Genomic DNA, 26,651 nt, shown 5'->3' with positions numbered 1-26,651 from the left:
CATGCCTGGCAGCAGGCTGTCACCCTGGTATCAGCTTGCTCTGGATAAGTGAGTGATCAGGTGTAGCTGGGTTTCACTAGAGAGTATCTACTCTGCACTCATATGGCCAGTGTTTTTTTAGGGAGATGGTGCTGCATAAGGCCATAACTGCTGCTCGTGTTGGGGATCTAGAAGCTTTAAAGCAGCTTCTCACAGCTGGGCATTTGACAGCATCCATTGTCGATGCCCAGGGGGCAGGACCAGTTCACCATGCAGCGCGTTGTGGCCAGCTTCACTGCCTGCGCTTCCTTGTGGCTGAAGCAGGGCTGCTAGGTACCAGAAGGGCTCTGAATGGTGCTACTCCTGTCCATGATGCAGCTGCTACAGGCCACATGCGAGAGTTGCAGTGGCTGGTACAGAAAGCAGGATGCAGTGTGCAGGTGAGCTTTCAGTGTTTATTATAATGTGAATGAGAAAAGGGAGATACCCATGTCTAGTCTCAAGGATCCACACTCCTTTTTATTTTGTATACAGTAGGTTAATATGGTTTATTTAGAAGGATATTAATACTGTATAATGTTATTAGTCTTTTTGGTTAGGCAGTTAACCATATGTACTTACAGAATGCTAATTATATACTGTTTTGTCCGCTATTATGCCAATAATGATTACTATGTGTTAGTGTTAAACTTTTACCTGGTAGTGTATATTATTCACATGCTTTGTTACACAGTACATAAAACAAGTCACAACATCTCAGTTTTCCTATAAATGACACAACGCTATAAGAGACATTACAATGATTTATGGCGTGTTGTAACTGGTTGATTCCATGATTTTGGTGTCATTTTGCCATTGTAAGTCTTTAAACACAAACGTGCATTTACCCATCAGAAGTAGTATTGACCCATCTCGGGCAACAATTTTGTTTTTTGATTTTTTTTTAGCATAGAATTAGCAAATGTGGTTAATCTGCATGATGACCGTTAAGGCACTGAATTTATTTACTTAAACTATATATTTTTATTCATGTTCCTATTTCAGTCTCTAATGTGGCTACGATTCACAGTTTATGCCCATGCATATAAATTGAAAACAAAGGAAAAATGAACCAGAGAACATTTATTTCTCCTTTTCAAAACCTTCAGAAAATTTGGATGATGCAGCCTTGTGCATATTTCAGGGAGTAAATATGTTTAGTTAACAGAGTTTGCATATAATGGATGGCTAGGCAACCTTGAAATGTTAAATGGCTTCACACACCTTTGCCAAAGTTACACAATTTATAAAGTTTGTTAGTAATTAAAATTTAAGGTAACATGTACTTATAGTAGGTTGTGACATACAAAATGGTTTTTAATTGTTTTATATTTTAGGTTTTTGGTAATTTATCTGAAACATGCACATGATGTTGTGAAGGACACATTTACTGTGTCCGAAATTTGTTTTCACTTGTATTTTTTTTTTGTCGTGATTATGCAAAGTCATATGCTGTCCTGTTTAAAACATTTAAGGGGGACAATTTTTAAAAAATATATAAAATATGCGCATTGATATCACAAGCTATTTAAAAAGTAATCAGACAGGTGAAATATGTAAAATTTTTCAGTTCATATACTGTATTGTCTGTACTGTATAACACATGGAGGGAGTAGTTCGGTATGGAGGCTAAACCTTTTCCAACATACCCATGTGACAAAGCAAGCTCCACGAAGACATGGTTTGCCAAGGTTGCTGTGGAAGAACTAAAGTGGTCTGCGCCACTTCCTGACTTCATCTTAAGTGAAATTTTTTTTGAAAATGAACGGTAAATGGTGATTGCATCCAGGGTCCAACATCAGTGCCTGACCTCACTGATGCTGTTGTGATGAAGTGAGCAAAACAACCATGCTTGAAAACTAATGGAAAGTCTTCCCAGAAAGGTAGAGGGATTCTAACACCCCAGGGGTCCTTTCTTCGTACGTCGCTAACTCCGTTAGCTGGATTTGGTTGTTATAGATTTGTCCTGATCTTGGATTGTTTCGTTCTTCGATGCGCTTCTCGCATTTGCTGTCATAGCAACATGTCCGTAAGCTTAAACCTGCTCGGAAGCAGGTTTATTTCATGTAAAAAGGATTTAGGCTGCGCTCCTGCCGGGTTATGATTGGTTGAAATGGTGAGGTCACATCTGACCCTCCCACATAATCAAGTATTATATTAGAACATAAATTCATAGGATTATTATTATTAAATATGATATTACTATTATAATAAACCCTAGGCACGAGACAGCTGTCAAGACCATTAATACAAATTCTTGTATATTGTTTATTTTGTAACACATTTATTTTTCAGGGGTTTGTCATAAATATGCAAATAAATATTTATACATAATAATTTTTTTATAATGAAAAATTGAATGAAACTGATTTTATTATAAAATAAACTATATAAAAGGATACATTTTGTATTAAAAAAAATTACATTTAAATTTTTTCATATACAACATATTTATTTTCATATTGCTTATTTTATTTTATTTTCTCATGTCATTTGTAATTTGTAAACCATTAACCTATGAATTTGTGTTCTAATATAATATTTGATAGCGATTATGTAGGGGGGCAATCCATGGCAGGGGGGCATTTCAGCGCATAACACGTGGCTTGTGATCAGTGTTTCTACTGTCGATGCATATCGCCTTTTAAACCAACGCACGAACGCGCAATAATCCTAGACAACTCAATCCAGCTATACTAATCATCAACAACAGGTGTGCTCGAAGAACCAACTTAGCCAGATCGTAATTAGCACGATGATCTCATCTTAGATGTGTCAGTTCATCTCGGATGTGTCAAGCGACGTACGAAGAACAGACCCCAGGAGGACTAAATCTATACTAGGATGTAAATACATCATGTGTACACAAACCAAATCTTTGGCCACCTAGTGTACATTTAATGACCTTGTCATTGTGCTTGTGTAAGATTTTCATGTCTAAAAGCATGTTTTGTGTAGTTAGTGGGGGAACTAAATTCTTGCCTTATGAACCATCTCTCAGGCGGTAGTGAGTCCATGTGCTAAACAGCACTAGCACTGGCTGTTCCACCTGTTATAAATATAAGCCTATGCATAATCAGCTGCAGGACAGTGTGGATGGTGCAGTTACATCACCTGAACTTTTTCCGTTTGCTCTTTGTGTAGTAGTGTTGCATGACTGCTCTAATCAGGAGCAGATGGGGCCAAGGGGGCTCGCTGTTTATTGGAGGACTGTGCGGCCCATGTGGCCCCTCTGAGACCCCACAGCCCTTTCTCCTTCTAATGCAAACCAGTTCTTTTAACCTCAACAACCTCTTGATCAAATTTATGGCCATATGCTTTGGATTAAAGTACACATTTTAAGTGCCTTGTTATCATTCACTAAAGCGATAACATTATTCCAAGTTGGTGGTCTTGCTGAAGTTTGTAAGAGAGATGTGAATGAGAGTTTTTATTTTGTAAGGCCATGCATGCCAACATGGTATGAGGCTTGAATAATTAATAAACATTTCCTCTGCCCATTTAAATAAAGATGAGTTCCCTAATTTAATTACACTGTTTGAGTAGTGAATGTGATGCAGGGCCAGTTTGGAGATTTGGTTTGCTTAAGTGTATGTTGTCACAGAATGCTCACTATGTACAGTACAAATGCCAACATGAAATACACCCTCTCTTTATCTCTTTGAACTGAATCAAAAATCTTTTTCTTAGGGTTTTTTTTTATATACACCAAATATCATACACAAATACTATTCTTCAACCATTCATCCATCTAGGAAAACTCAGTAGTCCAACTAGGTACTGTAGAGGCCGGTGGTGACCATTGTATTTATTCCCGTTTTTACCTCTGGTCAAATACTATGCTAAGCTAGGCTAATTCTGCAAAAGCTAGAGCTTTATTATTTTTTTTTTTATGAAATTTACATATGATGTAAATATTAATGTATATTATTGATGCTAATAACTATATCATAACTACACAAAGGAAGGTACTTTGTTTTTAATGATGTACAAGAAGCTCAGCTCGGTGTCAGAATGAAGACTACTGCTTGCAAGTTGCAGGCTTGCTGTTGGAATTGACTCAATCTTTAGAATTAATGTTTTGGCAAAGCCTGCCATGTATTGCCTCATTGAAAAAGAAGTCAAGGCTAAAATATGCAAAACAAACCTAAGCTCACTCTTAAAACACACTATATAAACCAAGCCTTTGTCTGTCCCTTTTGGGTGGTGATGCACAGATCCATTTATTGTTTCACCAACACAATAGAAACACACAACATTTAATAATTTCTCTACTTTAAATAACTGTGTTGATAAGTTGATTTGCAAATGCAGTATGTTCGTGGTAGTCATATAAATGCAAAAAAAACAATTCACGAAATAGGTGCCAGATATCCTCTGCAACCCTGGCAAGGATAAAGCAGTTACTGAAGATGAAAGAAACCATTTTTTTGTTTTAAAAACTTAACAAAACAATCTGACTCTTTATAATAAAATCGTTCTATTATGGTGCAGCATGGCTAATTTATTAGTTTTTTCTTTCTTTTTTTATTAAATCACATTTTTGTTCTTTCATGCCTTTCTATAAAACCCTACAAACATTCTAGTGTGTCTACTGTATGTTTGTTATTCAGTTTTAATAAATCTAATTGTATGGTTCTGGTTTGTTCTATTCAGGAGCAGGATGATGCAGGGACCACTGCACTCCATCTTGCTGCACGGTTTGGGAGGCTGGAGGTTGTTGGTTGGCTGCTGTCCTCCGGGGGCAGAGCTGAGGAGGAAACTGACTGTGGTGCTGTCCCTGCTCACTATGCTGCCGCCAGGGGCGAACTTACCTGTCTAAAACTTTTAATAGGCAAAGCTCCAAGGTACCGTAATGGACTGACTGTAAAAAAAAAATAAAACTAATATATATATATATATATATATATATATATGTATATATATATATATATATATATGTATGTATATATATATGTATTAGGCTCACTTCAATGCTAAGAAGGGAATCGTCATGCTTTAACATGTTTTGATCCCCTTAGTTCCAGTAAATAATAATTGTAAAAAATAAAAATTTGAAAATACACCACACAATAGAATTCCAGACGATTGTGTGCTTTGAACTTTTTCGCAACACAGTGGAGAAGAACGAAATAACTGTTAAATGGTCAGTTGGCCACATGCCTTTGTCCTTATAGTGTTTTTCTAAGATAAACAACACTGGTCATTTGGTTTAACTTCTGGCTTATTAGAAAAAACACTGCATTTCCTGTGATAAACAAAGACCAGAAATGGTATCCATGCTGTTATAACCTCAAGATTGGACTACTGTAATACTTATGGCGTTTAATGGCCTACAAAACTGGAATAATCTACCTAATCAGCTCCGATTTGTTACAAATCTTTCCCCTTTTACTGTGTTGTTTTTGTGTTTACACCGAACTCTGTCTCTGATGCAAACATTTTAAAGAACACCATACATCCGTTATCCCAGCCAAGGCGGCGCGGACTCCACTGCAGTTGTTCATCTGAACATCTAGTGATTGGAACGGCCGTTTCTTACAAATCAACATGACATGTCACCAACTTACAGAAGAGACGCATCTGTCTGTGGCAACTGTACACACAATTATTCAACACCACTTGCATATTGCAGGAATTTGGCTGAGAGTTATTGCTACATCCCTGTACCATCCTGACATTATTCCAAGTGAATCCACGTGCTTGGTCCATTATAGGAGTTCCTGGAAGGCCAGCATTTCAGATATGTCACAGGCAGTCTGATCATGGCTCTGGCTCACTGAGAAAACTTCCTTCCTTTTACAGAATCCAGACACTGGTGAAACACTGGGAAAAGTGTAGCAGGGGATTATATTCAGCCATGGCAATAATTTTTGAGAATGACACAAATATAAAATTTTTAAAGTCTGCTGCTTGAGTGCTTTTTAGATTTTTTTTAAAGATGTCACGTGGTATACTGATGTATAATTACAAGCATTTTATAAGTGTCAAGAGCTTTTATTGACAATTACATTAAGTTTATGCAAAGAGTCAATATTTGCAGCATTAACCCTTCTTTTTCAAGACCTCTGCAATTTGCCATGGCATGCTGTCAATTAATTTTTTTATTCTTGCATAATTAATGTTTGGAGCTCAGAATTTGTGCGTTTTTGTTTGTCCACCCACCTGTTGAGGATTGACTACAAGTTCTCAATGAGATTAAAGACTGGGGAGTTGCCTAGCCACTTTCACTTTTGCCTTTTTCACTTTTATGGCAAAGAGGTCCATCATGCCGGAAAAGGCGTTGTTTGTCACCAAACTGTTGTTGCCTTGGGAGAAGTTTTAGTTGAGAGAAGAGGCTCTTGGATGATGTTTTTTTATAATTCTTTATTCATGGTTGTGTTATTAGGCAGAATTTTGAGTAAGTCTACTCCCTAGGCTAAAAAGCAACCACACACACAAATTGTCTCAGAATGCTGTACTGTTGGCATGACACAGGACTGATGGTATTGCTCAACCTCATACACCAAAAAACTAATTATTCATACAATTTTTTATTTGAATTAATATTTGTGTCGTTCTCAAAAAAAAAAAAAAAAATTGGCAATAGCTGTAGGGAAATAAAGGCAGACAAAGTTTCACTTGACTTAACACTCACACATTTTTAAACCAAAAATGCCAGACAAATATTCCTAAAGATAAACCTTTAGCATGTAAAAGATTTCACAGGTCTTTATGTGAACACCCTGTGTATAGATATTGTCGTACAATCAATATCTTCTTTGATCAAGAACATTAAAATAAACCTGTAATTTGCCTTGCTAACTACTCTCAGGGATTTTTAACAACTTTCGAACAACATGGAAAGCAAACCTACAGTAATAGTACCATTGTGTAAGCATTAACATGCACCCAATTCTTAATTACAATAGTTTCAGATAACTATAAACCACAAAATGAAATTGCCATATAGAACAAGCACAGATCTGTAAAACATGTCGTTCATAATGATTATGATATTACTTCACAGCAGTAAAACAAAGAGGACTATTTAGCTTTGGATGAGAAATTCATATTTAGTGTTTGAGTTCATATTTAGAGCTCTGTTTTTGATGAGTTGCAGATAAGAGTAAAGATCGTTATCTTGGCAGATCTGAGCACAATGTGTGACTTTGTTGAAATATCTGCTGAAAACCATGTAAGATTACTGGAATCTTTGGCTCTAAAGAAAAAAGTTTTCCATCTGATCTCATTGCTTAACAAATTAAGGAAAGCTCTTTTCAGAATTTACTTTTCTGTACTATTCCACGCTAAATTATTATTTCTAAGTTGAAAGGTTATTTTTATTACTGAGTTTAATTCAATTTAACTTTATTTGCATGGTGATTTTAACATCAGCCATTGTCACAAAGCAACACTGGGTCTGTGCCCCTAAGCCTGAGGGGAGATTAGCAAGGAGAAACTTTGAGCTGAACCAGACTCAGAAAGTGAACTCATTGAATTAAAAAAAATAAAAAAATAAATAATAATAGTGGAATTTACAAAGTTGTTATTTTTAAAAAGAAATGTGTCCAAATCTATATGATTAGGCCAGTTATTATTTTGTGAGCACAAATTATGATGTGGCTATAAGATACCAACAAATAAATTGTTAAACTTATAATATCTGTATCTAATTAATTAATTGGTGAGAATTGGGGAAAGAAACAGCATGTGTTTGTGTCATTCAAAGTGTGATACTATCAGTTAAGTACAGTATGCGCCAAAATATACAGTACTGAAACCTTGCTCCAGCTCTAGCCATACTGCAGGAAAACTTTCCAGTATGAATCTTTTCACGTGGTACTGACTTCCCATACCTATCCCAGTGAGTAATAAATATATATTATCAACAGATTATGATTTTTTCATATGTTTAGACAGTTATTTTGCTCTGCCAACACATATCCGTCTCAGACCAGCGGAACTAATTAACTGTGATTATTGGAGCTGGCCACGGACAATTAGCAAATGAATATCTGTCCAAAGGGAGAGGAGATTAAACCATGGAGATTGTAGGCAATTCTGTAAATCTTTCGGTTAAATCCCAAATGGCATTAAATGGAAAGCTAGTATGCTAGGATGTACAATCCCTTGTTCCACGCACCAAGTAGTGGCCATGATCATGGATTATAAAGGGATTTACCTTTTGTATTATCACATAGACAAAACACAGACTGTTTAGAAGCGATTCAGAAAAGTGTAAAAACAATTACTGAGGAGACAAAGTGTTGAGTTCAGATGACATAACATGAACAGATATGTTTTCCTGCTGAAGGTGCTTCCGTGTCTGGTTTTGAATTTGGTTTTTGGAGTGATACAGTACATATACTGTAGTTACATGTCCCAGTGGAATGAATCTCGTCCAATCATATCTACCTGTATAATTTATAATCTAACAGTGCTTAGCTAATTTATGAGGATAACAAATGGAATGATTGGGTTTTGTATTTGTTAAAGATGAGCAGAGCATAATATATGCTACAGTATGGGCTCTTTAAAATGAGATTAATATGCTGATTGAAACTCTTACAGATGTGTAAACCGTCAGACTTTCATGGGAGCCACGCCGCTGTACCTGGCCTGTCAGGAGGGCCACCTGCATGTGGTGGAGTATCTAGTGAAGGACTGTGCAGCTGATGTGCATCTCAGAGCCCAGGATGGCATGACACCTCTGCATGCAGCTGCTCACATGGGCCACCATTCTCTTGTTGTCTGGCTGGTTAGTTAAAGAGCTTTTTATAAATCCTTGAAATTTTAGCTTGTTTTGGGGCATTTTTGCATACTTTAAATTGTTTGCAAAGTAAACTTTTTACTTGCCGTATCTTATTTTTACTTTCTTCTACTTCTTCAAGGGCATCTTAGACTAGATATGTCAACATTTACCGATAGCAAAACCACATACTGTATGGTACCCTTTTTTAATTAGGGCCAGTTTTTTTTTTAATAATTATTTAATATTTTGTGTGGTTCTGAAAGAAATAAGAGTTTGCTGTCAGCTATCTGTCTGATTTTTCTTTCTGCCATGCAATCTTTTCCATAATTGCTTTCGATTCAAACAACATATTGCTTCTGCTCTCAATCCTGAAACATAGTCCAAGCTATTTTGTGTGTGTTTTAATGCATACTGTATGTGAAACACCAGGTTCTTGTACTTGTATTTCATGTCATTCCTATCAGTTTATTGTGCCAGCTAAACAGTGCCAAACTCCTCTTTGCAGGCCTCTTTCACTGACATCAGCCTGTCGAGTCAGGATAACGAGGGGGCCACTGCTTTGCATTTTGCTGCCAGTGGGGGACATTGTCGCATCCTTGAAAGGCTGCTGCGCATGGGGTCAAAAGTAATCAAAGATCACTGGGGTGGCATTCCTTTACATGATGCGGCAGAGAATGGAGAGATGGAGGTACGGCTCTGATTTTGTGTCTATGAAAATGGTAAATACATCCCATGAAGCTGGGAGCTCTCTTGTGATTGTCAGAAATTACATCCTAAATCAGAACCATTGATAAAATGTGATTTCTTCAGTGCTGTCGGATACTTCTGAACCATGGAGTCAGCCCTTCAGAGAGAGATGTAGATGGGTTCACTGCAGCAGATCTGGCTGAATATAATGGTCACTATGAGTGTGCCAGATACCTGCGCTCAGTGATGACAGATGTAAGGATAACTTTTTTACTTTTAGCTATGAAGTCATTTGGAAGAGCTTATATTTTTCAGTTAAAATATTGTGTTGGCTACCTGAAAAAAACCCACCAAAATATGCATTTTTGTTTCTTGACTTGGATAGTCAGAAATGTAATTTTACAGTTGAATGGCCGTCCAGACTATCCCTACAAGAGATTAATGATTTTGACATTATTCAGGCACACTTATATTCCAAATGTTTGGAAATGGGCGGCTTGGTAGAGGAGCTCCTGCCCTGGTTTAATCCAGAGCTTGGATTATCTGGCTTCTCTGATTGCCATTAACTCCCAAAAGCTAGATTGTTTGGCTATGCCTAATTGCTGAGTGGTGCATTGTGATGGGCTGGCATACCATATAGTATGTATTTCTGCCTCACTCTTAATATTCCTAGAATAAACTCGGATATGGTAGTTACTATCCTAAATAATGTTGGGGATTGCTAAGTGAAGATGTCACTTTTCTTAAATGTCTTTGTCTTTCTATTTGCCATCTTACTTCTTCTTTACATATCCACATTTGTATGTTATAGTCCATGTATAAGTTCAACTGTGCCGTTTCCAGGAAAATATTATGCCTTTGGTACTGATTAATGTGTTATTACAGACATACTACACGCAGCCCAATACGTCATTTTCCAAATCATTTACTAGATATTATTTTACAGTTTATTTACATTTTCCTTGACATGTTATTATTGGCTTAATCTAGTGTCAGCCTCAATGTTATGCTTCTTATAACCATAATGCTAAAAATGTGAGTGCAGCTTTATTTTTGAGGCACAAGGCAGTCTGTATCTGTCTTTCCGTCTTTCTGAACTTTAAAACAGCAATTTACCTATACACATCACAATGACGATCATCCAAAAAACATTAAACAAAATTAAAACTAGCCAAAAAGATTCAGCAATCACGCCAGGTACTTATTCTGCCATGTGGAATCGTTTTGCCCAGCACACAAGCTGGATGGAAATTGTACTTTATGTCCCATATTCATTTGACCCCAAAGCCTCCACTCAGTTACTCTACTTGTTTGGATTGATGCATCTACTTCTGAAGGTAGATTGAAAAGAGATTTTAAAATCTTAGTGCATACTGTAGTTTAGAGCTATTGAAGGGAGCTTTCCCATTTGAGCTTTAATTTATCCTCGATGGCCTCAAAGAACTCTTAAGGTCATTAATTTTGTATGTTGGGCAAGTAAATAGCAATTTGAGAAATTGTTAAAGCTATGAACATTGAACATTGGTAGTAAAGTTGGAAAGGCCACATTCACTGAATGCAATATACAAAAAAAAGTCAATCTCCTCATAAGCACACATGGTGTGCAGTAAGTGTGAGTGCAGATGTTTTTGGATTTAGCACATTTCCCAACTGTGCCCTTTTGAAAAATTGTGTAACATCATGCTCCTCCATACTGTGTATTCTTAATGCATATGCTAGTTGTAGCTGTATATATACAGTGTGTGTGTATATATATATATATATATATATATAAATGTATTGTTAACAAGACGTCCAAACACGGACACAAGGTGAGGTCTTACGGAAAAGGGATCATTTTATTAAGGTTATTTGAAAAAAGTTGGGGGATTGTGAAGGGAGGAAGGAAAAGACGGAAAGGAGATCAGTGAGGGTTGCACATGCAGATCCAGGCAGTGTCCATCTGGCAGAGGGGCATTTGGCTGGAGTGGCAGAGTCTGTTAATGTGGGCAATGGCTCCTGCTGGCACTTCAACACAGCAGCCGTGATCATTGCTGGTTCACTGGCAGACACTTAACAGGTGCACTTACACTGCCGAAGTGTAGCATCACCCTTGTTTCCAACTGCGTTCTGTTTGTGCAGGTTGAACAGCGGTGTCTTGTCCAACTGCCCTTGTGCCATGACCTCTAGCATGTTGGCAGTAGGCAGTACGCCCGCTTTGGTGCCCCAAACTTGAACAGGTGCAGCGAGTGTCCTGTTTGGCCACATTTACACCATTTTCACCATCAGATGGGTTGGCCGTGCTCACTGCGGCACACACGTCCCAGATGCAAAGCTCAAGCAGGTGGTCCTTTCTCCTTGCGTTTTAAGATGGTAAACTTAAGCAGACATAGTGGCAGCACTGATGAAACGGGTGGATACAGGGAGAAGGACAGCGGTGCATGCATAAACTAGCGCACTAACAGCGTAGCGTGTGCAAGGAGCTTATACTGGTGCATCATCAGCGTAGCGCGCTAAAGCCGGTGCACAATCAGTGTTGCAAGCTCACCTTTATGCCATCCCCGGGATGCAGTGTATTGTCCCACTCACATGCTACTTATGTGTGCAGAAGAGTCCTCGTTGGTAGCTTTATAGTGGCAGAGTGGTTCATTCTGGCTTTTGCTTATGGTTTGTCAAAATCTCTCTCATGCAGTGTTCAGTTGGAAGGGCTTTCTTTACTAGCCTTTGAAGTTTTTCGGGGTATATGGCACAGCTCCGCCTTTGAAGTTTCTGGAGCTTGTGGCCCTGCTCCACCCGCATGCCGCGTTCCGTTCAGGTGAGGCACGCTGGTGAGCTGAGCTGAGTACAGCAGATGGTGATTTGGTCAAGCAGGCGGCAGGGCTCAGTTGCAGGCTGCTTTGTCTGTGGCAGTCTTTCCAGTTTCCCAAGCCCTATAGTAATTTTGCTAAGCCCAAAAAAGCATGTACAGTTACACCTTGGATTGCAAGCATAATTTGTCCCGGAAACATGGAAACTTTGTAATCCAAAACTAATTTTAAAAAGCAATTTTTGATTTGATTATCTGCACCCAGGTCTGGTGCGTTAGGGCACACTGTCCCTTCCTCTCGCACAGCCGAGCTATACAAGGTGCTGAATGTTCTCTGTATTTGCCTTGTCTTGTTCAAGCATGTCCAATGTCAAGAGGCACTGGCTTTTAGCTTGCTGTCAATACTGTATATATTTACACAGTACCATTTTTTCAGACCAAATATGGAATTATGTAGTCAACAAAAATGCATTTTATATTTTAGATCCTTTTACTTTAGCCACCTAATTGAATGGTTTTCCAACAATCTTAAAAGAGTTGTTAGAAGTGCATGTTGGCTGCTTTTCCTTCACTCTCCAGTCCAACTCATCCCAAACCATCATTATTGGATTTAGTTTGGGTGATTCTTGTCACTTCAAAATGCTCTGGTAGCTATGCTGGTTAAGTGTGCTTTTAATTTTGACAAATTCACCAACAGTGCCACCAGCAAAGCACCTCTACACCTTCAAGCCTTACAGTACACCTTCTAAGTCTCAAATTTGGGCTCATATGACCAGTAATACAACATACCATAATGCAGAATCAGAGTAAGTCCTGAACTTGTTTCCCTGCAGTGAGACCTTCCCATCTAGGAGTGATCGAGGACAATGACACCCAAAGTGTATTCATTTTGTCCAGCCTGCTCCATAGTTTCATTTCCATTGCCGTCACTGCAGAAAACCCCACTTGACAAAGATACAGTAGGTTGTTGGAAATGGAAGCAGGGTTTTTTAGTGTTTTTGAGGGGTTCTCGGGATATTCCCCCTTGTTGAGGTTGTCCTAAACATACTTTTAAGGCCACATTTATTATACAGAGCAGGCTTGGAGCGTGTGAATCACCTATTGTGATAAACTCCTAATTTAGGTAGGACTGCAAACTTTTATGCATTTTTCTTTTTGTTGGGAGTCTCAGAGTCTTATCTGCTTAACTTCATCGATCATCAAAACCTTTATTATCTTGATTTATACATATTTTCTTACACATTTATACATATTTCCCTATTTTTTTTATAATTCTATAAAGCTGCTTTGCGACAATGACCACTGTTAAAATGTACAGAGAGAAGTGTGGGAATGTGATAATATTTCCAAATACAGTAAAACACTCTGCAGCCTCCAGACAGTTAATAAAATGGAAATAAAATGAAAATGTACAAATGTTTTAATTCTTTCTATCCTGGCCAGTACAAAATCATTACAACCATTATTATTTAGAAGAGTCAAGTTTTAATTCAAATTTCTATTGTTTTAATTAGACTCTTATAGCACACTACTTATTTAAATTAGTTATTAGTACTTTCCATGAGTTTTTTGTCTTTAGCCTTTTAGGCCTGTTGACCTTTAAACGTGATGTTCCTCTATGTGTTGACCCTCCAATTGCGAGTTAATTGCTTATCCTATATCGTTTTGTTTGGTTCGTGGCATTTAGTGAATAAGCTATAATAAAAACATACTAAGACTAAAAAAAAACTAAGACTTTTCAGGTATTCAAACACATGGAAGATATTTCTGCTTTGTATTTATTATAATATTATGAATTTTATCATGTACATTATCATTGTATACATTTTTGAATAATACAATGAAAGTTAAGTATGGCACGTTATTTAAAAGTTTTAAACAGTGGAGTTGCTGCCAGGTTTCATGCAAAGCTCATTCTGCATGCTTAAAGTGAAAGCTTGCCTAGGTACAGTACTTCAATCAATTTGAGATCCAATCAATCTGACAGGATGTAAATGAATAAATGAAGAATCTGTGGTTTAAATCTTGATTGAAGGCTGAGGTGCTTCAAATTCCGGAAATGATCCACCCCCTCTGAACAATAGGGAGTTAATTAGCACAGCGAGGTTGGAGTGGCATCTGATGCTGCTGTATGCACTCTTTACACTCTTTGAGTGTATCAGTTACCTTCTCGCCACTGGTCTGGCTAAGGTAGAGCCGGTTACGAGATCCACGCAGCTCAGTTTCGGAGTTTTTACTGTTCCGCTGCTTGGAAGCAGAAATGTGATCCAGAACAGGCCCTAGATGTGTACCTGACTTTTTTATTTTTATTTTATCTTTTCCTTATTTTAATGTTCCTTGGGTTAATGATGCAATGGAAAATAAAAGGTAACAGCAGTTCAAGATGTATAACTCATAAAATCTTGGGAAGCATATTGTAATTGTGACTTGTTCTTACAGGAATTGGCTAATTTGTTTGATTTTACTGTCACATCAAAACATGATGAGCAAAGTTAGCAAAGATAATAACAATGTCATGAGATAATGTAAACTTGACACTATTGTATTCACTTCAGCAAGAATCAGTTTGTATGACTAATGACTTGAGCAAATGTATTTTATTATATGATGTTTCTCAAATTTGCAGCAATATTTTACAGAATGTGGTCATGTTATTGTTTATTTAACTCCATTTCAATCCTTCATGTTCCAAAACACAAAGTTTCATCATTCCCTAAAAACAAATATATATAAATATTATATTGCATTCTGTGTTACATATTTGCACACTGACTTGTGGTCTTTATAGCTCTGTTCCTCCTTAACACAGTTGGGTCAGGCCTTCTCATTTCCTCATGGTGCTTGTAATAGATTGTTTGGGATGCTGGCCAGAGAGTTGCGTGCTAGGCATTTCCTCATGTTTTGGTTTCATCCCAACGAGGTCACCATCCCTAAATGGAGCCCACCACTCTAAGCATTTTTTTTTTTTTTTATAACTGAAACCCAACAACCAAAGCATAGGCTTTAGTTACAATGCAAATCTATGCCTTTCTTATTTCCCTTTAGCTTGGAAAAGGCCAGCTCTCATTCAAAAAAATTTTAAATGTGTTTTACTATCGTAGATGAAGGATAATAAAGTGCGGCATTAGACCTGTTCATACAGCACTTGCTATTAGGAGAACAGCATAAACATCAGGTCTCATAAATACTGTATATTGTCTTAAGTTTCTAGGCAGTGATTAAAGTTTTTTTTTTAGATCTATATTATATCATATTTTGTGCAAATCATTTTATGTTCAAATTTTATAATTTCTTAAACAGAACTTTCTGATGGCACTGTGCAGCAAGCGGAAGGCATTACTTTTATGAACAGTGTAAGTTGTATAACGACCGTTGCTTATTCCTTGGCTGTTTTCTATTGGCAAAGAATTGCTTTTTTGTGGAGCATCTTTTGTATGGTGGATCCACCCATGATTATATCTGTGTTCATCTGGTGGTGACGCATAAGGGAATTTAAAATGACCAGCACCCTTTAAAACTGAATAGGGCTCTATTTTCTTTAGTTTGCGTTTCAGTGATTGTAAGTGATTGTATTGTAAGAAAATATGAAGCTTTATCAATGTATTTTGTTGAAATCAATCTTTGACTCCAGATCTCAGCGTTCAATGTCCATTGTGAGTACGATGTGCCTTATCCACTAGGGGGTGATAACAGAGCTGTGTTCTACCTTTAACATGGTCTTGATTACTGAAACAGAATCATCAAACATGTTTCTTATCAAGCATACAGTCCTGTTACAAGAACACTCATTGTTAGATTCCTTAATGCCCTGATATTGATGTTAAATCATGTTTACAACAATTGGGCCAAATATTCTTCCTAGAACAGCTGTGCACTGGCATGGATCTGATGAACAAAGTCAAAATGAAAGTCATGCTGATTAGTAAAGTGACACTGTACCATGGGACTTTGTATGCTTTTTTTGGAGATCAACTGCCTTAATGAAGGACATAAGAGCCAGGTATGCTTGTAAAAAAAAGAAAATAAATAATCTAAGAGCAATGATCTGGGCAGCTTGATGGTAGATGATGTGCTTCCTTTCACTGAGACAGTGATTTTGTTTTTACAGTATATAGGGTATATCCACTCAACTGTGGAGGTGAACATTAATCACAATTACCTCTTCAAGCCTCCGAGCAGCCAATTCTTGCATTACACACCACTGATAAGTTCAGGCACCATATATTTTCCTGCAGATCTTCTCACTAACTCTCTGACTCAGCAACATGTTGTTGTTCGAAAACAATTGCTGTTACTGATCTGTGATATCTGAACCGGGAAGACCAGTCGGAACTAGGCACAATGGGATAGACAACCATGCCAACAGGCCCATTATGCTGCCTGTAATGAGGATTAAGGTGTTGCGCGTATTCGTTAATGCAGTCTTAAATGTAATTATGTAAAAGAAGAGCAGGATGAAAGTTTGATAATGTTATTTCATTAGCTTTTTTGTTAATGAATTAGCAATCTTGGCTTCCTAAATTGGTTCTATTTCTGACAGGAAAATTCCATGATGAAGTTTTAATGTTTTCCCCAAAAGTACAAAACAAAGAACATGGTGAAAAATGTTTATCCTTTGTTTTAAGATAAAATGTTTAGTGATCCTTTTATTCTAAATTCAGATAATGTTTAGGTCCAGGTGGATAAAAATGACTTTCAAAAACATTGTTAAACCAAGATAAGCAGGAAAATTACTGATTATTTCCGATAATAATGATTTTCCTAATCTACTTGCGTCCAGAGCTGCCAAGGAGCATGAGGGTCAGAAACGAAGATTCGATGTCTATCTGCTCTTCAATTGATTAGACAGATTTCCGTTGCTACTTTTCCGTAGAGCCACTGTTTGTTTGCATGTGGCTGCTGGTTTAATCCACCACTGGCTATCCAATCCACTGTGTTAATTATTGAGGACATTCTCCGATCAGAGTGAATTGCTTATTGGATGTAGTACCATCTCGCTAGTGATTGTTCTGCTGTTGATGGTGCAAGGTAGAGACTGGATTTGAGCAGCAGAATGAGTGCTAGCGAGTTCTCAGCCGCCGTTCTGTGGATTACTTGCAGGTTCAGAGTATTTTGGTGAGTAACTCTTGCCAGGGAACTATGCTCAGATTAGCTGTTTACATAAAAAAAAAAAAACCTGATAGCTTATTAAATATTGTTTTGTTGTTGTTGTTTAGGGAATTGGAATTAGCATATTTTGTCTAACTTTGTCCAATGAATCACCACTGATATAAGTTTTTTTTTGTGAAGACGACAGTTCTAATTGTGTTGATACCATAGAAGCGTAGCAACTTGCTACATCAAGAACAAAGAAAACAGTAGAAGCTATCAGTCCCAGCTGTTTTTAAAATGTTTGTGTCACTTTAGTTACAGTAACTGAAGCCTCACAGCCTTCTGATGTTATTTAGCCTGAAAATGATTCATCTTGGGCTGATGTGTTTAATTGTGAAAGGGGAGAGAACCTGCCATCAAAACCTGCCGTCAGCCTGAACACAGGATGTATAAATGTGACATAAGATGCTGGGAAGTGATTATATGAAAAGAATGAGTTAATCACCTTCCTGTCTGTGCCATCAACAAACCCCATAGACCAGGGTTGATTTGAGGATAACATGAACCTTGTGTTAGAATGTGAGAGCACTTACAGTCATTTTCATATACTTGTTCTTCTGAGTAAATTTTTGAACATTATTTAAAACTATGTTGTTTAATTAAATAGGAACATAGAAGGACAGTCCTAAAGCTACCAAGTCATAAAGCAAAGTGTTGTGTGCAACGACACCTAGTCATTGCTCTGAGCACTGTCCATAGAAACTGTATATGGAGAGAATTAATAGGTGAAGACTTGGTTCTTAATTGTCTCGGCCATATTTTTAAATTTATTAATGCATATTATAAATTATCCATTACCTATTTGGTTAATGGACCAAAATAGCAAAGACACTAACATGGTCATTTGTGTTAAGGTGCTCATAGTATATAAGCTGCAGCGGTACTTTTTATATTAAATATGGTAGGTGCAAACAAGCCTATCAACCACAGGGTCTGTGTAAAGACCATGCATTTGTATGTGTAAAAAAGGTCTAAGCATCTGCCACTGCCAACTTTCTCCAACGTCATATTGATCTTGTTTTTCTCCATCCTAAGGAATTAGGTTTTCCTTTCTCAGATATGTCTCTATATACACTGTCGGCAGCTACTATATAAATGTTATTTGTAGAACTTAATAAATGGTCATTATCTTTCATTTGGGTTTTATAACAAAATATTATAAAGATATAAAACATTGTGGATTAGTGTCACTTTAAAATTTAGCATGAAATTTTACTCCTCAGGGTGCTACGCAAAGACTGTCACGTTCACATTTACCATCTTACTAATCACAAAAATCAGTGTCTTAGCTACCACTCCATAGCATTCTAACCTATTGTTGTTTCTGGTTGGTTTGTTCATTAAATACGGCGAATCTATTTTATATTGTTTGTTGATCACCTGACGATTGCATGTTTGCTTTTTTTCTGTCGATTTGGATCTGTTATCAGTAAAACCCCCTTACCTTATATCCTAGTGTCCGGTCCTACTGTCTGACAGAATAATGAAACTAGAAACAGCTAAATAGAGAAGAGTAGCGGCTAATAGCCATGATTCATGCTCCACAACCTCATAACTTCAGCTCTGGGTTCTTCTGAGGCACCTTCTCTATCTTTTCCTTCTCCACAAATTGCACTCCTTGACAAATATACAGATGTTCCAACCAAGGTAAAGGTCTTGCAAAAGCTTATTCTACTCTGTTTTTTATGGCAAAAAAGTAAACAAATTAAAACTGCTTGTTCTGTAAACCTTCTAGAATAAGCGCTAAAATGAGGAATTGCCATTTGCAGACAGCAGCTGGAATTAGAATGCTTTAAAAAAATCACTTGATGTCAAAGGTTGAATGCTAATATTCTCACTAAATTGAGATGTTGAAATAACCAGGTGATCGAAAGCCACTCCCAAAAATAAAGCCACTGGGTTATTATTACGGTAGCACAAAGTGGCACAAAGAAGAAGAAGAACAAAGCCTTTGTCATTGTAGAAAATACAATAAAACTTGATGCAACAGGAATTTCGCCATTGCCTATATAAATGACATCTTGATCTAATCCCCCAGTCACAAGACACATGTTCACCATGTCCAAAGGGTTTTACAAGGTTACTGGAAAATATCTCTATGCTGGGGGGTGGGGGGACTTTAGAGTTTTTATGGACAATGACAAAGTTATTACAGTCAATACCTGGCCCTTTCCAATTACATTGAATTGATTGCAGAAATTATTAATGCGTTTGCCATTTTCTACAAGGGGGTCATAGGAGGTTTTATCAGCATAGGCATACTGGTAATCTCACAGTTAAATAAGAGACCCCAGAAATACCAATGGAACCCTCATTAGATCACCCTTTTAAACAACACAGTTACAGAAGCCTTCAGAGAAGCCTCACAGTGCCAATTCTTTAACATCCCGGCTCTTTAAAGCATTTCTGTAAGAGTGGACAGTATAGAGCTTTCCTTTCCAAAAACACTGTGTCACGAGCTACAGGTGGGTCAAAGGAAATTTTATTTGGGGAGCTGGTCTCATGTACCTTTTAGTCATATGGGGAATTTGTCATAGTGGTATTTAGTTTTCTACCACTTTTACGATTTCCGACACAATTCTTCCTGCAGTTAGAGTGAAAGTAGGGTTAATAAAACATCGGATAATGGAGTAGAATCCATATTTTAAAAGGTTTGTAGAGAAGCCCAAGCACTATCCAGCTCCGTACTGTACTTCTCGAAAGAACTATTCTCACAGAATATAACTTTGATGTGGGTAACGGAGAGCTCCTAGCTGTAAATGAAGCCCAAGAGGAATTCTGTTACTGGCTGATGGAAGCCCCCCATCCCTTCACAGTCCTTAGAGACCAAAAAAACCTACACTAAAGTCTTTCAAGAGAGTGAAAAGGCTGGATTACCATCAACACAAAGGTGTCTGGTCCCACAAACACTATGGCTCTTTTTTTTACATCTTTATCCTGCCCTCGATGAAGACACTTTAGAGGAATGTATTCTACCAAACTCCTGCTTCATTGGAGTCAGGGTAATATTAGCCTTTCAATGATTTATTTAAACTTGTCTTTCTCTGGGGGAAAAAAACTAAATATTTTTTTACAACATACGTCTTTAATAGTAGAAAATCCAAGAAAAAAATCCAAGAGCCCAATATTTAATTTATTTTGGATTTTCTGATATCAACACAAGGAGAAAATTACACATACATGGTCAAAAATATACATAGTCAGCTTTTAGTTTTCCCAACTCAAGATCTCTCAACTTCCTGTTAAAGATTATTATTGACTCCATCTGGTAGTCTCTCTGTGCCAACATAAAGGGTGTTTAGGTTACTGAGAGCACAGTTGTGTTGCAGAATTTGAGTTTAGGCATTGCATTCATCAGCTGAATTAGTTTTTATGGTAATGCAAACTAATGCAGCTGTTGGATTGACTAAAACACTTGCTGGATTCGTTGGATTGACTAACACACAGTGCAATGAGAAAGTCCAATAAGCTCAGGGCAGATCTGAGAAAGAGGATGATAGATTTACACACATCTCTTGGGGCCATTTGTAATCAATTGCAGATTCCAAGCTCAGTTAAAAAAAATGTACATCATTATTGCAAAAAGCACTCATTATTGCGATGTGTAGCCACTTTACTATGGTCTGGAAGACACCAAGGTACCATCCTGCCTTAAACTGGGAACATCAGTGTCATTGTTTACAGTATGCAAGAAAAATGCCAAAATAACCACATTTAAGCTTGATTGTAATTTGCATTTGATCCAATGGACAAAGAAAACACCTTCTGGGGGAACGTTTGTCCAATATAGAACATCAAGCTGTTTTATACTCAAATTCCCTACGTTATGATCTCACAATACATGCACTGTAAAATTTCATTTTAAAACTCAATAACAGCATAAATATTATTTGTCATGCAGTTTAAATTAAACAGTTTAGTACTGACTGTACCTGTAATATGTTAAGAAGTATGATTCATCAAAATATTACTATCATGTTGCCATATCTTCCACCCCCTACACCAATGTGTTATACTTCGCTTCAACTTTGTATAACCTCATGTTCCTTTTAAGGGCCTCTAGTATAATATAACACTATCACTAATGATCCCACTGTAAACATCTTGTCCATCATCTACAAGGCCACATGCGGAGTATTTACTGCCTCCCTCATCCTCGTAATTTCTTATCAGTCCTTGTGTGGCCTGTGAGGTAGAGAGTAGAATGTGAGGACTACAGGGATTTAGCGTTCAGTGCTCTAGCTGCAGATGAGCGTGTTAGCTAATGGGAACCAAATGCACCACACTGTCCACTGGCTTTGATTAAAGCCACTTGTAGGAGCAGATGAGTGTGAGTGAGGACGTTGAACCGATGTGAAAAGGTCGCTGAATAAATGGATGGGAGAATGTTTTATTTCTTTGTCTTTTTGACTCTTCATAACCCATGTTTTCCTCCCACCCACTGTTTACCTATTTATGAATTAGGCGACTTCTGGGAAATCTGTTCTCAGCTGCATTCGTGCAGTGTCACAGAGTATTTTGTGATCTTTGCACATCAAAGGCCCATGTGAGAGCAAACAAGGAGAACCACCACATAGAGATGAGCAACATCAGTGCACTACTGCATATCAGCATTCCCTTTGATGTTTTGTGCATACGTGCTTACAAGCATGTGTGTGTGTGTGTGTGTGTGTGAGCGTGCACAGGCACATGTGCATAGGAATATTTATATTTTTTTGGTGGGCCCAAATGCTTTTGACCACAAGGGGACATTTGGCTAGCCCCTATCAGACCAACAACTTTTATTTTATTTGATTATTTTTATAGCAAAGGATGTTTAGATTACTGAGAGCACAGTTACTGTATGTTGCAGAATTAGGTTTAGTCATTGCATTCATTAGGTGGATTAATAGTGTTTCTTGTGGAAATGCTTCCAATCTCTTCTGCACTGGATTTACCAAAATGTAATCTAATCAATCGGTGGACTGATTTTTATTCCTTACTTTTTATTTCACAAATACTTTTAATGAAAGACACTAAACGTACTAATGTCAAGTTAAGAAGGTTGATAATTGTCCACAAGGGGGAACTTTTCCTTATGTAGCTTTGGTGGCTGTCACTACTAAAGAAGTGGCTATAGCATGAATTCGCCCTAACAGTATCTGGCAAATACATACATGGTCACATTTATCAAGAGCCCACCTTGGAAACACTGGATATGAGGGGGAAATGCACCTCGGATTGCCGTCCAATCTCTACTGTATATTGGGGCACAATAGGGACACACCTAGGGACAGGATAAAATAGCCAGTCTGCCTGCTGGCATGTTTCCATGAGGTGGGAAGACAATTCACATGCACACAGGAGAACATGTGAAACTTTACATCGACAGAAGTCTGAGCTCATAATCGAAACTGGTAACCAAAATCTGTGAGGTAGAGTAATATAACAATATAACAATTGTTTATGTTTTACATTTTTTAAAACAACATTTATCCCAAAATAAAATCCTAATAAATAAGGACAGGGTTTGGTTATGCTTATAGTCAGGCCCACTCTTTTATGTTCAGCCCATACAGTACATCACTCAGAAAATAAAAGGTGTTTTATTCCAATTTTTGTTATTGTGTTCCTGTTAGTCAATTGTAAGGCAACGATTATTATTCTGCATGTCATAAGTCACACTTAATATCCTTGATCAGCATAAGGGCTAGTGTTCTGGTAAAGGCCTTATTATGAATATTGTACAACTTTGATATAAGTCTACTAAATAGTAATTGTGTGTGTTTTGTGTGTGTGTGTGTGTGTGTGTGTGTGTGTGTGTGTGTGTGTGTGTGTGTGTGTGTGTGTGTGTTTTAAGCCCTGTGGTGCTATTCAGCTTCTGAAGGAGAGTGATCCTCTGGAAGAGGAGCTGAAGAAGAGATCAGTGGTGTCACGGAAGCCCAGCTCAGGAGATTACTACAGACATATCAGTGAAATTCAACGAGACATGGACAGCCTTAAGGTTAATTTTATTAATACTTCAGATTTATCAGAAAATATATGGGATTATTTCCCATTTTGTGAGGTCTTGGTGGCACTGGTTTTGAGTAATGTTACTGTATCTTCAGCTTGAACCGGAACAGCAAGGATAACAATGATTTTTAAAAAGTTAATCACATACTGTATACCAAGTTCTAGCTTTAAGGAACGGATATCCAGATCCTTTGAACGATGATGTAGACCGTTATTAAAGGATAGTAACACCCCTTTTAAAATCTGAATGCTAATAATATTTCTGTCAAATTGCCTCACTTACTGTATCTTACATTTAAAGTGCTATGAGGAAAATGATGAAAAAACAAACACTTACTGTTCATAATTACTTAAATGTCGGTTCGGTGGGTTTGACAGATGAGGGTAGTGCTAAATGTTTTACTCTATGTATTTATAGCTGATGGCTACATTTTTCTCATCAATCCAATACATTTTTCTTCTTCTTCTTTCTCTTCTTCTTCTTCTTAAATTATTATTAATAGTAGAAGTAGTATGGAATGTTTATTTGCACCCTGGTGTGAATAGCCACACACCACTATCGGCTACCCAACACACACACCTGCCCCACCTTCGCTTTAAGAGAACAAAAATAGGGTTAGGGTTAGGAGATATTCTTAGTGTTTTCATTGAAATGTACATATATATATATATATATATATATATATATATATATATATATATATATATATATACAGAAGCTGTAGTAATAAACTAAAACTTCAAAAGGATTGGGATGTGATTATACAACACCTGGGCAAAAAACATTGTTGCCGAAGGACACTTCGGTGCAAATACCATCTGCTTTATTATTATTATTATTATTAATATGAGACTAATTATTATTATTAGACTAATTATTATTATTATTGTTATTATTATTATTATTTTCCTCATTATTCTCCTCAGCAGACTGAGACTAAAGAGAATACCTCTGAAGCCTGTCACCGGACTCAATCACCAGCTCCCTCTCTCCCTTCTTCCCCATTCCCTCGTCTTCTGTCCTCTAAGAGGACTTTGACCAGCAGTGTTATGCACAGCCAAATAGCCAGCTCGGGTGAGCCTGATTTTTCTCCTCTGCTTTTTTACCTCTGAAAGTGGCTTATGGGAACTGACATCATTATTGACTCTTCCTCCCTTAATTTCACTTAATGACTTAATTCCACCATAGTGAGTAATGGTAATCAGGCTATGTAAATATGATCAGAGCAAGAGCAGAAACATACAGTATGAGAAGTAGAAATAATGCTCATGTCATTGCAGTGATGAAGAACTTAAACTCCAGTAAACCGGTTCCAGAGAAAGGGAGAAAGCTTTTGGGAACGATGAAACTGGGAGATATGAAATCAATCACCTCTCTGAGAAAATCGGGATTGTCAGAACGATTTACTCCTGCTGTATGTACTAGAAGATTTAATTCCTTTTGAAAAAATGTTGTATAGAAATTGTTTCAAGTTAAACACTAGAAGCAGTTATGGGATTACTAAATGTGAATAAATGTGTTTATTCACATTATTTTGTTGTCTCCATTTAGAATAAGATGGTGGTGTTACCCACAGAGGAAGCTAACCTATCTGATATTGACTACCTGGTGCCAACTCTTGATGAAAAGGGCAAGCCTATAGCTGAATGGAAGAGACAGGTGATGGTGAGGCAGCTGCAGGCTAGACTGCTGAATGATGAAGCCCAGAGAAGGAAGGTATGTGCTAAAATGTTAAATTGACAAGGAAAGAGTTATCTCATCTTATAGTGACCTCTTGAACAGAGAATAGATGTGTTTTACTTTGTTCTCAACAGGAGAATGGGAACCGATATGCAAAGATGGACAGCTGGAGGTACTCTCAAGCACACAATGCCATACTGGGTCCATTTGGAGAGATGTTAACTGAAGACGATCTCATTTACCTGGAAAAGCAGATCCAAAGTGTCTCAATGCAAAAAAACTGCAAGGGCTATGAGATGGAGCTAGCTCGCCTAGTAGAGCAACTCCAGAGCATTCTCCCAGCGCCCATTGTCAACATTACTGTCAACACTCAGTACAGAAACCAAAACACACAGGTCAAGCTGCCTGTGTGGTGTAATCGGATATCTGGCATTGTCATGAGCATGTCACTGCTTATGACTAATTTGACAGATGAGTCTAATTCCAAAATGCCTAACTCTGAACTTGTGACTGTCTTCTCTCAAAACCTTGAGGGGCAAAATTCAGCCAGGGGACGTAGGGCGGAAATCGAAAATGAAATTCATGAATGTGGGGTATCTGTGAGCAACCTGAAGTCCAACTTTGAGAATAAAGATCGTCCTGTTTCTGAGGATAGTACAGAGCTGTGTGTACAAGAGGAAGAAGCACCTGAAAGTGTCTCAGTAAGTCCCTCGGGGAAAGATGAACCAGCAGAGGCAGAGCAAACTAATTCATGCAGTGACAGTGATGAATTGAACAATGTTATGGAGAGCACTAGTCTGCGCAAGGAGCGGATTGTGGTCCTGTTCCTAGGTCACTGGAAGAAGTCTGCCTATGCTGTAGCTGTCAAAAATGCCCAAAGAAAACTCAGCCTGGACAGTGATAAGATGCCAGAGAGGAGCCAGGTTCACCGCAAGGCCAGTTTGGATATCTCTCAAAAAAAGATGATAGAGCATGGATCTTTGGGCCAATTTTTTAAGCAGAGAAGTGCCATCAACAAAATGATTGGCAACTGGAGAAGCATGATCTCAATTGTTCCATCGCGGCAAATCCGGAGGCTTAATCGTCAACAGGCCCTCTACTCACCCGAGCAGTTCCTGCCCCGCATGAATGGGGCACCTTTCGAATATGATTCTCTGACACTTGATCTTTTCATGCTTGGTTACTTCCACATCCTCGAGCAGGACCTTTCAGCTGATGAGAGGAAGATGAGGCACCTGCTGTGTTTTGAGGTTTTTGACCATTTGGGTCATTATAGCTGGGAAACAGTGCGGGATTTCCACAAGGCTGTCATCCAAGACATTGAGGCTGGAAATAGGGAATGGAAGGACGGGTTTGAGGATATTAAAATAAAGTTCTTTAGCGAGGTGCCTCCACAAGAGAAAAGCCTGGAGAAAAGCCCACAAGCAGAGATAAGGCCAGTGCCCAAAGTAATTGTCCAGACTCCAACCCCCGATGAGGATGATACCATGATGAGAAGTGCAGACTTTACCAGCCTGACCAATGATGACATCTGCAAATACATTGATAGGAGTTTTGCCTTTTGGAAACAAAAAGAGGCAGAGATTTTTGACTTTGAATAA

The 26,651-nt window shown here is 37.8% G+C and overlaps 1 protein-coding gene across 1 annotated transcript; it reads left to right on the top strand.

Moving 5' to 3' along the window:
• The first annotated feature begins 125 nt into the window (after window positions 1–125).
• On the top strand, window positions 126–26,651 carry LOC128527092 (espin-like protein). Its single transcript, XM_053499380.1, has 10 exons — window positions 126–419; window positions 4,675–4,865; window positions 8,572–8,758; window positions 9,258–9,440; window positions 9,563–9,694; window positions 23,215–23,358; window positions 24,297–24,444; window positions 24,651–24,784; window positions 24,922–25,086; window positions 25,185–26,651. Exons 1-10 carry the CDS (start codon window positions 126–128, stop codon window positions 26,649–26,651), a joined length of 3,045 nt encoding a protein of 1,014 aa, XP_053355355.1.

The sequence above is a fragment of the Clarias gariepinus genome, chromosome 6 (assembly GCF_024256425.1).
Source record: "Clarias gariepinus isolate MV-2021 ecotype Netherlands chromosome 6, CGAR_prim_01v2, whole genome shotgun sequence".
Classification (NCBI taxonomy): domain Eukaryota; kingdom Metazoa; phylum Chordata; class Actinopteri; order Siluriformes; family Clariidae; genus Clarias; species Clarias gariepinus.
This window is presented reverse-complemented; position numbering and strand designations above follow the sequence as displayed.